General features: G+C 37.8%; 1 protein-coding gene across 2 annotated transcripts in view; it reads left to right on the top strand.

Annotated features, from left to right (window-relative positions):
* Window positions 1–1,007: 1,007 nt before the first annotated feature.
* Metap2 (methionyl aminopeptidase 2) overlaps window positions 1,008–14,044 on the top strand; it is a 38,763-nt gene continuing 25,726 nt past the window's right edge. Inside the window, exons 1-3 of one of the 2 annotated variants that reach the window (XM_048803709.1) lie at window positions 1,008–1,259; window positions 3,025–3,129; window positions 10,332–10,397. In XM_048803709.1, the coding sequence (XP_048659666.1) occupies window positions 1,109–1,259; window positions 3,025–3,129; window positions 10,332–10,397 (322 nt within the window). In that variant the 5' untranslated portion in view covers window positions 1,008–1,108. Of the gene's footprint in view, window positions 1,260–3,021; window positions 3,130–10,331; window positions 10,398–14,044 lie in introns of both variants that reach the window. The other variant, XM_015482921.2, reaches the window with a different exon arrangement.

Raw genomic sequence — 14,044 nt, 5'->3', positions numbered from 1 at the left:
TATGTTCTTGGGTCCTATATATATGGAGACACTCAAACACATGTGACATATATACCTATATATCATTTTCCATGACACACCCATATATGATAAGTATACATATGCACACATATGTATACACACACATCCACACACATCCCCCATACCTTTAACTTTGTTGCTCAATTTAAGTTTTTGTAAACTTCTATGTGTGTCCTATATATGGAACATGGAAACATAATCGGTTAAAACTGATTAAAACCCCTAAATTCTGTTGGTGAACAAAGACCCATATTTGGTAGAAATTGAGGAATTGGCTCAGGCAGCCAATCACAATCTACTAAGGCCACATACTAAATCTCAAACTGCAAGGCTCTCATAATAAGATTAGAGAAAGAATAGGCAAAATTCAATTGCATTCTGGCGAATAGTCTTAAGACCAAAAAGAAGGGGGACTAGAAATAAAGACAGTGGTGTATGCATCAACGGGAAGGGCTGTGTATCCTCGTCTGTCAGAACCTGCAATTCTTGTCATGGACTGGAAAATAAGAAAAGCGTGAGGGGCTCCCATCTTGAATCATCCAAGGTTTACAGTACACGAAACACGGAATTCCAGATTCCAACATGACGTGCCTAGAGAGCTGTGACTAACGACGCAGTCCTTGAGTCACACACACACAAAAAGGGATGTGTTCAATCAAACGCATTTTTTTTTTTTAAGGAATGCTCGCTGCTTCCCTTATGATTTATAAATCAAGACTATTAAAATTTTCGGTTCCAGCCAACACGCCCCTCCTCCTGCAGGTCGCCCTCTCTACACAGCAGGCACGGGCTTCTCCAGCTCACTCTGGTCCCCCTTCAAGCTGACGGTACGCGGGCAGATTTGTACCGGGAATGCCCGAGGTCTGGGACGAGTCAGGTATCAGTCAGCCCTAGCCCACACCAGATAGGCACAGAGGCCCGCACGCGGGCCGCAGGGAGCCCGACGCCGCAGTCCAGTCCTCCGCCGTCCCAGCATTCCCCGCGGCCCTACCATCGAGAGCAGCTTCCGGCGTCGCTGGTGTAGGTGGGTGAAGAAGGAGCGGGCCCTCGCCGCTCTGTCTCGCTCCCTAGCGCTCTCTCGAGCAACATGGCGGGCGTGGAGGAGGCAGCGGCCTCCGGGAGCCACTTGAATGGCGACTTGGATCCAGACGACAGGGAGGAGGGAGCTGCCTCTACGGCGGAAGAAGCAGCCAAGAAAAAAAGACGAAAGAAGAAGAAGAGTAAAGGGGCTACCGCAGGTAAGGGGAGTCTTGTTTTCCCAGTCTCTGCCAGGAATGGCCGAACGACTTGGCTTAGGCTCGGCGGGGGTGGCAGGGACCGGGGACCCGGAGCCCTAGACTGGATTGATTCCCAGGCCTGAGAGAGGGGCAAGGCCGGGCTCCAGATTCCTAGGCTGGGGAGAGCGGCTTCTCCCGCTTTTTGGGGCAGAGATGAGGTAGAAGAATGCCTCAGCTTCGCATGCGGTAGCCCTGGGATCGCGGGGCCGGCCCCCCACCCCCATTTTTTTTTTTTTTTTTTTTGCCGGGGCTCAGCTCCCAGGCAGACCATGGCGCGGACATGAAACCAGCCACACAACACGGCTCTACCAAATTCCGCGTGGTTTGGGGCCCTCCTCAAAAGTCTCCATGCTGCCTCTTTGCTGGAGCTACCGGAGACGTATGGATGGCGGTGGGCAAGAGTATAGCCCGACCCGATGGCCCCCCACCATCCGGGTTTACATCGGGGTTGTTGTTGCAGGTTGCACGTTTGGGGTGTGTATATATGTCTGTATGCCCACACACTCATGTCAGCGAGAATTTCTGGTTGTGGTGGTGCGAATTTTCATCTGCCTTATTCCACAGCATCGTCCAGCATTAGGGCCTTTAGGCCCGAATTATGATGCCACTTTCAGGCAAATGCAGAAGGGATCTTCTTTGGCTCTGAATGGAACGTCTCAAGCAGTAACCTCCAAATCTATTGGTGAAGCAAGGAAAACAACTGAAAGTACACAGTTGGATCGTTTTATTAGCTAAGAACTCAAGTGTTTTGAGAAGTCACCGTTTTTGTTTACCAACTTCATTTTAGCAAAAAAACTGTTTTTAGCTGTTTTTAATGAAAATCAGAGATACAACGAGACAGAAACGGAGAGGTCATAGTGAAAACAAGGGTGCACAGGATGAATCGATGTCTTTCTGAAATTTTGATTAGATGGGAAGAGGGAGAGTTGTAGATTTGCTGGGTCTCTTCCAGAGCAAAATTTAATCCTAGGACATACTCTGGTGGCTGTTTTGGCTTTTAGATGAAATCCAAACTCCTCAGTTTGTCCTTGAAGGTATTCAGCAGAATAATCCTAATATATTTTTAATAGTTGTATCTCTTAATATAAATTCTTTTCAGTAATCAGAATGTCACTTTATTAAGTGCTACCTGGTTTTACTCTTTCTCAGTGTATTACTTATACAGCTAGATTGTAATTACTTGCAGAGCATGGGCTTCATCTTGTGCTTAGATGTTCAAAAATTTGTATTTTCGCAATGGACTATCCTTTTTTGTTTATTTTGTTTGATTTTCAAACCTAGTTCATTATGACAGCTGCTTTCTTCACAGAGTTAGGGGTGTTCTGTCTGAATCCTTCTTAAGGCCTTCAGCACTGTTGCCTGTATTAGATACTTAATTACTAGATAGGTACTTGCTAGTAATTAAAGAATTTGATGAGTGTGTTGAATACTTTTAAAAGTTAAAGTACAATAAGGATAGGGACCTTGAAGCTCTTATTTATCTTTACTGCTAGTATGTGTAGTGGATATTTTGTTGAATGAATTAATGAATGGATGGTACTACTTAGGTATGGAAGATTTTTTTTTTCTGCCATTTAACAAATTATATTCAAAATAATGTTTCTGTTTTTTGTTTCCTGAGCACTTATCAAGAAGCACTTGCAAGCTGTCCAGGATCACTAGAACATATTCTAGTGGGAAAGTATCCTTATTACATTTGGTTCATGCTATTTTATTTGATCAGCAGGGCAACAGGAACCTGATAAAGAATCAGGAACCTCAGTGGATGAGGTAGCAAGACAGTTGGAAAAACAAGCATTGGAAGAGAAAGAAAGAGATGATGATGATGAAGGTAAATGGTTAATTTGATCTTTGTGATTATAAGATAGAAAATGTGAGGTTATCTGACATTTCACTTGCCAAAGCTTCAGTTAATGTTGCAGATAAAGGAAGAGGCATTTATTAGCAACTCCTTAAAAAGTTGTGTATGTTGACTAGCTGCTCAGGTAGCACAGATCTTAGTTTTCAAAAATATACTTGGGGGGCTGGGTTTTAGCTCAGTGGTGGATCACTAGCCTTGCACATGTGAGTCACTGGTTTCGATTCTCAACATCACATAAAAATAAAAAAAAAATAAAGGCATTGTGTCCATTTACAATAAAAAAAGCTTTTTTAAAAAAATGTACTTGGCAGAAGGCCAGGTAGAGGGTATTAATACAATAAAATTGAGAGGCTGTTTATTTGATATTTATTTAACAACTACTGTATTCTAGACATTATGCTGGAATACTTTCACTTACTTTAACCTCACAAATCCAGCAAAGTAGGTGCTACCATTTTACAGAGAAGTGGTAGTTATATGATTTGCCTCATGACACAGCTAGTATATATAACAGAGCCAGAATTTGAAACTTAGCACCTTATTTTCATGCCTTTTATTCTCTATACCAGTGCTGCCTCTCTTCATTCTTAAAGGAGTATATTGGAGTGCTTCTAAACTCTTTTGAATTCCCAGATCCTAGTTCTTTATGGGTATTTGGATGTTATAAAATTTCTTTTGGGGCTGGGGTTGTGGCTCAGTGGTAGAGCGCTTGCCTAGCATGCATGAGGCGCTGGGTTCAATCCTCAGCACCACATAAATGTAAAATAAAGATTTTGTGTACATCTAAAACTAAAAAATAAATATTTAAAAAAAATAAAATTTCTTTTAAGACAGCTACTAGAATTCTAGTATTTGATGTAACTGTAAGACAGGAGGGAGAGAAGATTAAGTCAGAAGTCTATTATAATTCTATAGCCTGTTTTGGTACAGGAGAAAATAGGGATTTCCTATTTTTTGAATTTTTATTTATTTACTACCAGGACCAGTTGCTCTACCTCAAGCACTGTCAGCCTGGGGCTAATACCTTTTAGCCAGTGGAGGCTGTACCAAATTATTTTGTTTGGGTAATCTAGAGTAGTTTTTTTTTTAGAAAGATGTGTTCTTTGCCTTCAGGAAGCTTAAGTCACACCAGGTGTAGTGTGGTGGTGCACACCTGTAATGCCAGTTACTCAGGAACCTCAGGCAAGAGAATTGCAAGTTTGAGGCCAGCCTAGGCAATTTAGCAATGCTGTCTCAAAATTAAAAGAAAAAAAGAGAAAAATTAAGAAAGGTCTGTGGGTGTAGCTTTGTGGTACAATGCTTGTTTAGTGTGCCCCAGGGCTTGGGTTCAAGTCACAGCAGCCATTTTTTTTAAAAAAGCTATAGTAAACATAAGTGGAAAAGAGGTGCCTAGATTGAAAGAAATCATTAGCTTTTCCTTTTCCTTAAGCAAACATCTTCTCCATTCTACTTTGGCTTATGCTTCAGATTATGAACATATTTTGAACTTTGAACAAGAAAGGAGTTTGTAAATTAAAGGTAATATAATAGGTTGTTATAGATCCACTATGTATAGAATATCATAGTGCTAATTTTGATGTTTGCTTTGTTCCGTTTTTACCTTTACAAAGTTCACTGAATTTCTTGACATGGTAAATGTTTTATGTGATAAATTAGAAACCTTCAGTGTGTTAAAGACAATTTTAGGAATATTGACAGTTTTCACCAATTTGAGCTGATTATTTTCCTAATTTGTTTTCATAATAAGGATAAATTAAGTACTACTTATCTGTTACGAGTGCTCTTTGAGGGATGGAAAGCTATATTTTAGAATTTTTCTCCTAGAAGAAAACTGTTGGTGTATTGGAAATATCAAGTGAAAAGATATACAAAGTGAAAAGATATTCTGGTATATACACTACAATTCAATGAAATTTGGAGATGGAATTGTAAGCTGAATGCTAAAAGAATACTCATTGGAGGGAGTAAGACTTGATTAAAACCAAGTAGAAGAGACCATTTGAGAAGGGATAATGCTGAGAAAGTTTTCAGAGTATAATAAACAGAGCAAACTGGCTATAAAAGAGGATTCAATGAGGGAGCCTTTGAGCATTTTTAAGCATGTTATGACAAAATAATTAGACTTTATATTTGTGCATGATTATTTACAGGAGAGTACATATATGTTAAAAGCAAGGAGATCATTTTTAAGGCCACTTAGCAGAAGGCCAGGCATGTGGTGAGGGAAGATTTAAACAAATAGTCAAATAGAAATGAAGAGGAAGTATCCAATAATAGTAATGTGCCGCAGTCTGGCTGGGCACAATCAGGAGCCACTTGTCAAAAGAAACTAACTTTATATTTAGAACCACACACGCCAAACAAAACAGCCTCTCAGGAAAAACCCTCAGAGCCCAACTGCCACCACCGGCTTTCCACAAGCCTCTCTCTCCCACACAAGCTTCTCTCCACCTCCCACAATCCTCCTGCTCCTGAGGCCGATTGGCTGGGTCACGTGGGCGGAGCCAAAAAAGTCCCCCAATGAGCAGCTCCGTGGTCTGAAAGGGCAGGGAAACAGCCCAATGAGCATCACCGCAGAGGAGCCAATCAGCTAGATGTTGCTGGGGCCGCTGTGAGCCAATCATCAGCCGGCAGCTGGAAGTTTGCTGGGGCCCCTTCGGCTGTGGCTCTCAACAGTAATGGAGACTGTTGATGTGACAGAGCATTAATGCTCTTGCCTGTAATATGAAGTTAGCAGAGAGCTGGTTAGAGTTAGGGGAGGGACTTTGTAGGCAAAGAAGAAGATATTGAATTTAATTTTAGGTATGTTGAACATGAGATTGTTGGTATCAATGTTATAGTTGATCCTATAGGCATCTGGCAACATGCCAGAGGTAAATCATTCAGTAAATTTAAGTCAGGCTTATTAATTTGCCTAAAATAGTATTTTCCCCTTGTAAGTGTACACTTTGGGGAGTTTTGATATTGAATTGTGTACCATTGCCAAAAACAAAGGTATAGACCATTTCCACAAAAATATCTCCACCAAAAAATTTCCTTTGTCCCTTTGTATCAAGTTCTGTTGCTCCATGCTCTTATCCTTGGCCACCTCTAATGTTTTTCTGTCCTTGTAGTTTTTGCCTTTCCTAAATTATCATATAAATATAATTATTCAGTATGCAGCTTGTTTGTTGGATTATTTCACTTAATAATAGTTTTGACAGTTATTTAGATGTTGCATTCATTTTTAGGAATTAGTACATTGTTTTTTATTGCTGAATAATATTCCATATTCATTTATCCATTTACCATTTATAGGATATTTGGGTTTCCAGCTTTTATCTGTTATGAATAAGGTTATGAACAGTTGCAAAAAGGCCCTTGTGTAAACATATGTTTTCATTTCTCCTGGGTAAATACCTACAAATGAGGTTTCTGAAACTGTCAAACTTTACCAAAGTGGCTGTACCATTTTGCATTCCTCTCAGCAATGATTGAGAGTTCCAGGTTCGTATTCTCATAAGCATTTAACTATTGTCAGTTTTTAAATTACAGCCTTTCTGATAGGTGTGATTGGTGGTACATCATTATGGTTTCATGTTTTTATTTGTTTTTCATATTAATATCTTTTTATTTATTTATTTATTTTATTTTGTGATACTGGGAGTTGAACCCAGGGACACTTTACCACAAAGCTACATCCTCAGCCCTTTTAATTGTTTGTTTTGAGATGGGGTCTAAGTTGCTTAAGGCCACACTAAATTGCTGAGTCTGGCCTTGAACTTGGTGATCCTCCTGTCTCAATCAGACTCCCTAGTCACTGGAGTACAGGTGTCAACTAGTCTGTAATCCAGGCTTCATATATCTTTTTCTTTTTTTTGGTGTGGAGGGCTACTGGGGATTGAACTTAGGGGCTCTCAACCACTGATCCACATCCCCAGCCCTGTTTTGTATTTTATTTAGAGACAGGGTCTTACTGAGTTCCTTAGTGCCTTACCGAGGCTGAGGCTGGCTTTGAATTTGTGATCCTCCTTTCTCAGCCTCCTGTGCCACTGGGATTACAGGTGTGTGCCACTATACCGGGCTTCATATATCTTTTTTATAAGTGTTCAGATCTTTTGTGTATGTTTTATTGGGTTATTTGTCATCTTATTGAGTTGTAATAATAGTTCTTTGTGTATTCTAGAGGCATGTTACGGATTCATGTTTTACAAATATTTTTTCCCATGCTGTGGAATGTCTTTTCATTTTATTGATGGTATTGTTCGTAACACAATTTTAATTTTGATGAAGTCCAGTTTATCCTGTTTTAATTTATGCATGGTCATGAAGATTTTCTTTACAAGAATGTTATATATTTTTACCTGCTACATTTAGGTCTGTTATCCTTTTTGATTGTGTGTGTGTGTGTATGTATGCATGTGTATGCATGTGTGTGCACGTGCATGTGTGCTGGGGATTGAACCCCCACAAGTGTTCTACCACTGAGTCACATCCCCATCCCTTTAAATTTTTTATTTTTAAGACAGGATCTCACTAAGTGCTTAGGACCTTTCTAAGTTTCTGAGGCTGGCTTTGAAATGGCAATTCTCCTGCCTCAGCCTCCTGAATCACTGGAATTATAGGTATGTGCCACCACATCTGGCCTTTCAGAATTTTTCTATTGAGCAAGGTAAAAATAGAAGGGTTTTTTCCTTTCCTATGTGAATGTCTAATTGTCAGTTCACCGGGTATCAGTTGATTTGGGCATGGTTTTAATAAAGAAATAAATATGAACTGTCTTTACCTAATAGAAATATTTTGGGATGCTATGAAAGACAGACATATAAAAACATAAATTTCAATATGGTATAATGGTTGGAACTAAAACTACATATAGCTTACTATTCAGATCTTGACTCTGCTGCCATCCTGGCACAAAGAGTTCCATAAGTGGTGGCTGTTACTCTGTATTGAATCAGACATTGGACATTGAATAAGGCAGTTAGTTTCAGAAGGACGATAAAGTATCAAATAAGGATATTTTATTTATCCCATTTTTAAGATGAAGAAACCATTGTAGAGGGAGGCTAAATAATTCACCAAAGGCACACAGCTGGAAAAATTTTTAGCATGTTTAAAAGTGGCTTCATATCTCAAAATGTTTGTTTTAGGTTGAGTCTAGTGTGTGTAGCAGTATGCTAGACACTTGAATATTTTTTCATAACAAAAACTATTTTGCTTATTACTGTCTGTCCCTGTTGCCTGGCACTTAGAAACTCAGCATTTAATGGAATAAAGAAGTTGTCGTGCAGAATATATGAAATAGATTATCTGATACATCAAGGACATTGAGTTGTATTTTCCAAAAGTTTTTCCTCTTAGGCTTCTGAACATAAAAAGCAATAAATAATGAGTAAATATGCAGTATTTGTGTTTCCATTGTACTCTTCTACCTAGTGGGTTCTTGTTAATTTTATAAGATTGTATGTAACAGCCAGGTGTGGTGGCACATGCCTTGTGTTTGGAAGGCTGAGGCAAGAGGATCATAAGTTCAAGGTTAGCCTTTGCAACTTGGTAAGACTCTTTCTCAAAAAAAAAGGGGGGGGGGATGGAGGTGTAGCTCAGTGTAAAACACCCCTGGCTTCAACCCCCAGTACCCCCAATAAAAGATTGGATATAAGAAATTTCAATTTTGTAAGTAAAAAATTGTCAAATACTGGCATTTTCATTGATTTTTCATAAATATTAACAGGATAAATTAAAGGGCCATTCATTCACCATGTTCTTGTCACTGTCCTTAGTTTTAAGATGTGTAATCCTTAAGGAGCCCACAGATGAATAGAGATCTGTTTAAGCCAATGATTGCAATTTTATATGATAATTAAAATAATATTGTATATCAAATAGTGAGAGAATTGCTTTCATGGCTCTTCTTTAATCTGGGAGTAAAAGGGTGCACTTCAAGAAGAAAAATTTAAGAGACATTTGATGTTGTTTTATAGGTGTGGGTTTTACTATCCAAAATTATTGATGTTACTATAGCCACTAGGTGGAACTTTCAAAAGAACACTTAAATGATGATGAGCATACTATTAGACTGTCAACTAATACTTATCTGAGACAGCGTCATGTTCATTGCAGTTTCAGAGCAGTGTGATTTTTCTGGGTAGATTTGGAAACTTCAAATGTAATTGCTGGAATTTATTGAACAGCATTTTTAGAAGTTCAGACTCTTAGGTCTATACATTTATTTAAAATGTTCGGAGTCACTATTTCATCTTGTCTTTAATTGTATCCTTAACTTTTCTCAAAGTTTCCATCATAGATGGTTATTATAAAGACTCAAACAGATTCATGGCTGTTTTGGGTGTTTCTTTGACAACTATTTTCCACCAATTTTTGGGCATCAGGCGCTGTAGAGACCCAGAATTCAGGAAGAGTATATATATGCCCGCTGATTTTTTTAAAAATGTTTTTGTTGTTGTTGTTGTTGATGGATACAATATCTTTATTTTTATGTGGTGCTGTGGATCGAACCCAGGGCCTCACATGTGTGAGGCAAGTTCTCTACCACTGAGTTACAACCCCGCCCATGCCCACTGAGTTTTGCATAAAGTTTGGCCTAACTGCAGAATTCTTTTTCTGCTAACTGTATTGGAAAAGGCGTTAAAAATAATGATACCCCACATAACCCTACTAGATTAGGAATCAATTGACATAATTATTGGTCTAGTTATGCAATTTACCAGTAGGGTTATTATGTGCAAGTACCTTAGACATTCCTTGTTACCTCACAGGGTTGCTTTGAGCATTGTATGAGGTAATAATGATGTGTTTAACTGTGTTTAACTGCAGAGCACATGTGAATTGTTATTAGTGTTATTTTAGATGAAGTCACAGGGTCATTATTATTGATGTAATTTTTTTTACAGTTATTTTTCCTAGCTTTTAAAAAAGAAAGTCAATGCAGTTTTTATTCTTAAAGATACTTTATTCAACAATGTGTGTTCAAGTAATTCAAAGTAAAATCTGCTAGTGTTTTTTGATTACATAAATGAATGTACTAAAAGCTAGCAGTATACCTTATCAAATGCTATTTAAAACGCATTGTGTGTATGTACACATTCATACACACCTGTCTCCTTCTGTTTTCTTTACCCCTGTCCTTATGAGGTTTAAATGAATGTGTATTTGGAATTGTTTTTTCTTAGATGGAGATGGAGATGGTGATGGAGCAACTGGAAAGAAGAAGAAAAAGAAGAAGAAGAAGAGAGGACGTTAGTATCTTAAGTTAATCTTACTTGGTAATAGTAATTTTTAACCAACAGGTTTGAAGAGTAGGTTAGAAGTTTAAGGTCCTAATACACGTCAGAGAAATAAATTTAGGTTAATAGAGGTAAAATTTAGTGAAACTAATTATTATATAGCAAATGTTTTAGTTTAACAAACTTTTTGATGTTTTCTATAGTGTTTATGTAAATTGGTTGCATTTAATCACAAGGTAGGGGTGAGTTCCTAAAAATTTTATAAATTAAAACTTGCATAATACAAAGAATAATTTTGTCAGGGATAGGTAAGTTGTGGCCCTATGTTGTAATAGGTGAACATGGTTTGTGGTTTATCTGCCAGCTTTGAAGTTATGAGATTCTTAATGAACATTTAATGAGGAATTCCATTATTTTAAACTACGTGCATATGGTGAGATTTTATAAATAAATTTGTTATAATACTATTTTAAATATGTATAAAATATGACCCTACTTAGATTGTATTTCTAAAAATGACAACCATATATCTTCCAAAGCCTAAAAACATATTAGGGAGACTATGGGAAAGACTGTATAGTATTGAGGAATAAAGATTGGTTTGAGAATTAGAACATGTAAGTTCTAATAATCTTGGATGCTCTTTGGGCTATTGGGGATCATTAAATGTCTGGTTATACCGTCCTTTAAGATATTTCAGGTTAAAATTTTAAGAATTAGAATTTAGGGGACTTGACTTCCATTTTTATCTGTTGTTTAGAGAAGCTCTTGCCTCTGTCAGCCATTCCCCTAGTGTGTGTAACCAGGTTGAGGTGGGATAACCTTTCTTTTCTAACTCGTGTATAAGGATGTCATTTCTGCCTCTAACTTGTGAGGACATATAAGTCTGTATTTAGTGAGCACAAGTTAATTTTACATTCCAGGAATCTTCTACATATTCTAATGTCCTATTCCCTATTCTTTCCATTCAAAATCATTAATAGTGTGCCTGTGAAGGGTTAGTGCTCTCTGGTAGAGCACTTGCACAGCCTTGGGTTCTATCCCTGGTACCACTTAAATAAAAAGTGACTGTGTAAAATGGTATTCTCTGAGAATGAATTGCAGATACCTATTTCTCCAAATACTCTAAAATTGCTCCCTAATGAAAGTAGATAGGTAAGGAGGATGATTATGGAGCTATTTTACACTTGTCCCTTTTAAAATTCTACTGACAAATGTTTTGGTATGATGCAGTTGTGCCTCCTGTTAGAATATTGTTGATTGAATTTATTGAATTTATCTCTTGTACTGGAGATTGAACCCAGGTTCACTTGACTCGTGATCCTCCTGCCTCAGCTTCCCAAGATGCTGGGATTATAAATGTGTGCCATTGTACCAGATTTTGGTGCATTTCTTTTTTTCTTGCAGTACTGGGGCTCGAACCCAGGGTCTTATATATGCTAGGCAAATATTCTCAGAACTATGTCCCCAGCCCTTTCATTGCATTTCTGTATTAGCACTCTTTTTGTGTAAGGGGAGAGATGGAGTTGAATCCAGGGGCATTTTATTTTGCCGTTGAACTACATCCCCACTTCTTTTTCTTTTTTGAGACAGGGTCTCACTAAGTTGCTGAGGCCGGACTTAAACTTGGATCGTCCTGCTTTAGCTTCCTGAGTTGCTGGGATTAAGGCATGTCCCACTTCACCTGACTTTATTAGCACTCTTTTAAGAGACTCTCTTTTTTCTGGTCTTGGTATCAAGAATATTTGTGTTTTTCCTGTGTAGTTGTTTGGTTTTATCTCAAAAATACCATGAACTATGAAAATAGTCTGGCTTTTTATTTATTTAAGGTTGGCTACTTGTGGGCCTAGAGCCAAATTTGTGATTTTTTTTTTTTTTTATTGGCCTTATTTCAGGTTCTATTTCATATTCTTTTCCTTGTTTTGATTTTTGCTTTCTTATTTACTTTGAATGTCTCTTATTTGTGTATTTTTGATAAAACATTTCTTTTTTTTTAAATTTTTTATTTTTAATATTTATTCTTTAGTTCTCTGCGGACACAACATCTTTGTTTGTATGTGGTGCTGAGGATCGAACCCGGGCCGCACGCATGCCAGGCGAGCGCGCTACCGCTTGAGCCACATCCCCAGCCCCAAACATTTCTGAAATAAGACATAATGTTATAATAAAAATAATGCTACCAGGATTAGTTTACTTCCCTCATTTTCCACATCTATAAAGTGGGAGAATTATAAGTAATAGCATGTAACTGCAATACATATTATTATAGCTTATTTATAGTTTTATATAATTTGGGGGTCATAGCTCAGTGATAGAGTGCTTATCTGGCATGTATGAGGCCCTGGATTTGAACCCCCCCTCCCCTCGCTCGCGCACGCTCGTGCACACGCACACATCCTCAAATACAGTACATTATGATACCAAATGTTTATCAGGATTTCATGTGACTTCTTTTTGTAAATGAGTAACTGAGGCTTTTAGTTGTGTTGTCCTAGTCATAGCTAGTAATTGGTAAATGATAGACTTTAACTCTGCTCTGATATTCTGATTACAAATTCTCTCCCTCCCTTCTTTCCTTCCTTCCTTCTTCCTTTCTTTCTTCGTACTGGGGATTGAAACCAGGGGTGCATTACCACTTAGGCACTTCCCCAGTTTATTTTTTTATATGGAAACAGGGAAGTCTCACGAAGTTGCTAAGGCGGACCTAGAATTTGCAATCATATTGCCTAAGCCTCCTGAGTAGCTGGGGTTACAGATGTGCACCTCCTCACCTAGCTATATTTTATTTTTTCTGGCTCTTTTTGAGATCTTTAACATTTTTTAATTCGTAGGCAATATAGAAGGTATATTTATTTGTAATAAAACTTTGACCAACAAAAAAAATAATAAGACCAGAATAACTAGTCTTTAATTGGTGATAATATTTAAACAAAAATCAAGATTTTTTTGAACCTAGGATAACTGTGATAATAACCTGTTAATAAGGTTATATAACCTGTTAATAAGCGGAAATTTTACAGATACAGATATAAAATTAATATAGGGTGATTGGGATCCTTAGGAGTTTGAGTGTATAAAATCCAAGGTATAGTCTTACACTAATTGTACCTAACTTGACACATTAATATAAGTCAGTTTTGGCTCCATTTAAAATAAACATTAACAATTTCAAGGCTGGCAAATTTGGATAAAAGTGATGAGATGGTTATATCCCTTAAAGTGGTTCCTCGTTGTAGGGAGGAATGAGTAGCAGTGGATAGTCAATTTTTTTTTTTTAAACTTCAAAGAATAAAGCTGGACTAATAGAAGAACATGACACACAGAGAGAGAGAGAGAGATGAATATGGGACGAGTTTTCAGACAGTTACAGTGTTCCCAAAATGAATAGATATTAGCTTGAGAGATAGTGACTATCTCCACCGTCAGGATTTCAGCTTCATCTGTAAGGAGTGTTAGAGGATTCCTAGATTGAATGTGAAGCTCAATTAGGTAATCTCTAATTTTTTTTTCATTTTATAATTCTGTTTCCTCTTAGGAACATGAGGAGAAAGTGTTTCCCAGTTTTCCTTGCCCATATAACAGTTTTAAATGTAATCATGTAAAGAGAAAGAACCAGCTGGCACTCATGAGATACTACTTTTGGATTGAAGGAGTGAGCC

Source organism: Marmota marmota, unplaced genomic scaffold, assembly GCF_001458135.2.
Source record: "Marmota marmota marmota unplaced genomic scaffold, marMar, whole genome shotgun sequence".
NCBI classification, from domain to species: Eukaryota; Metazoa; Chordata; class Mammalia; order Rodentia; family Sciuridae; genus Marmota; species Marmota marmota.
Note: the sequence above shows the minus strand (reverse complement) of the source record. Positions and strands in the feature narration are given on the sequence as shown.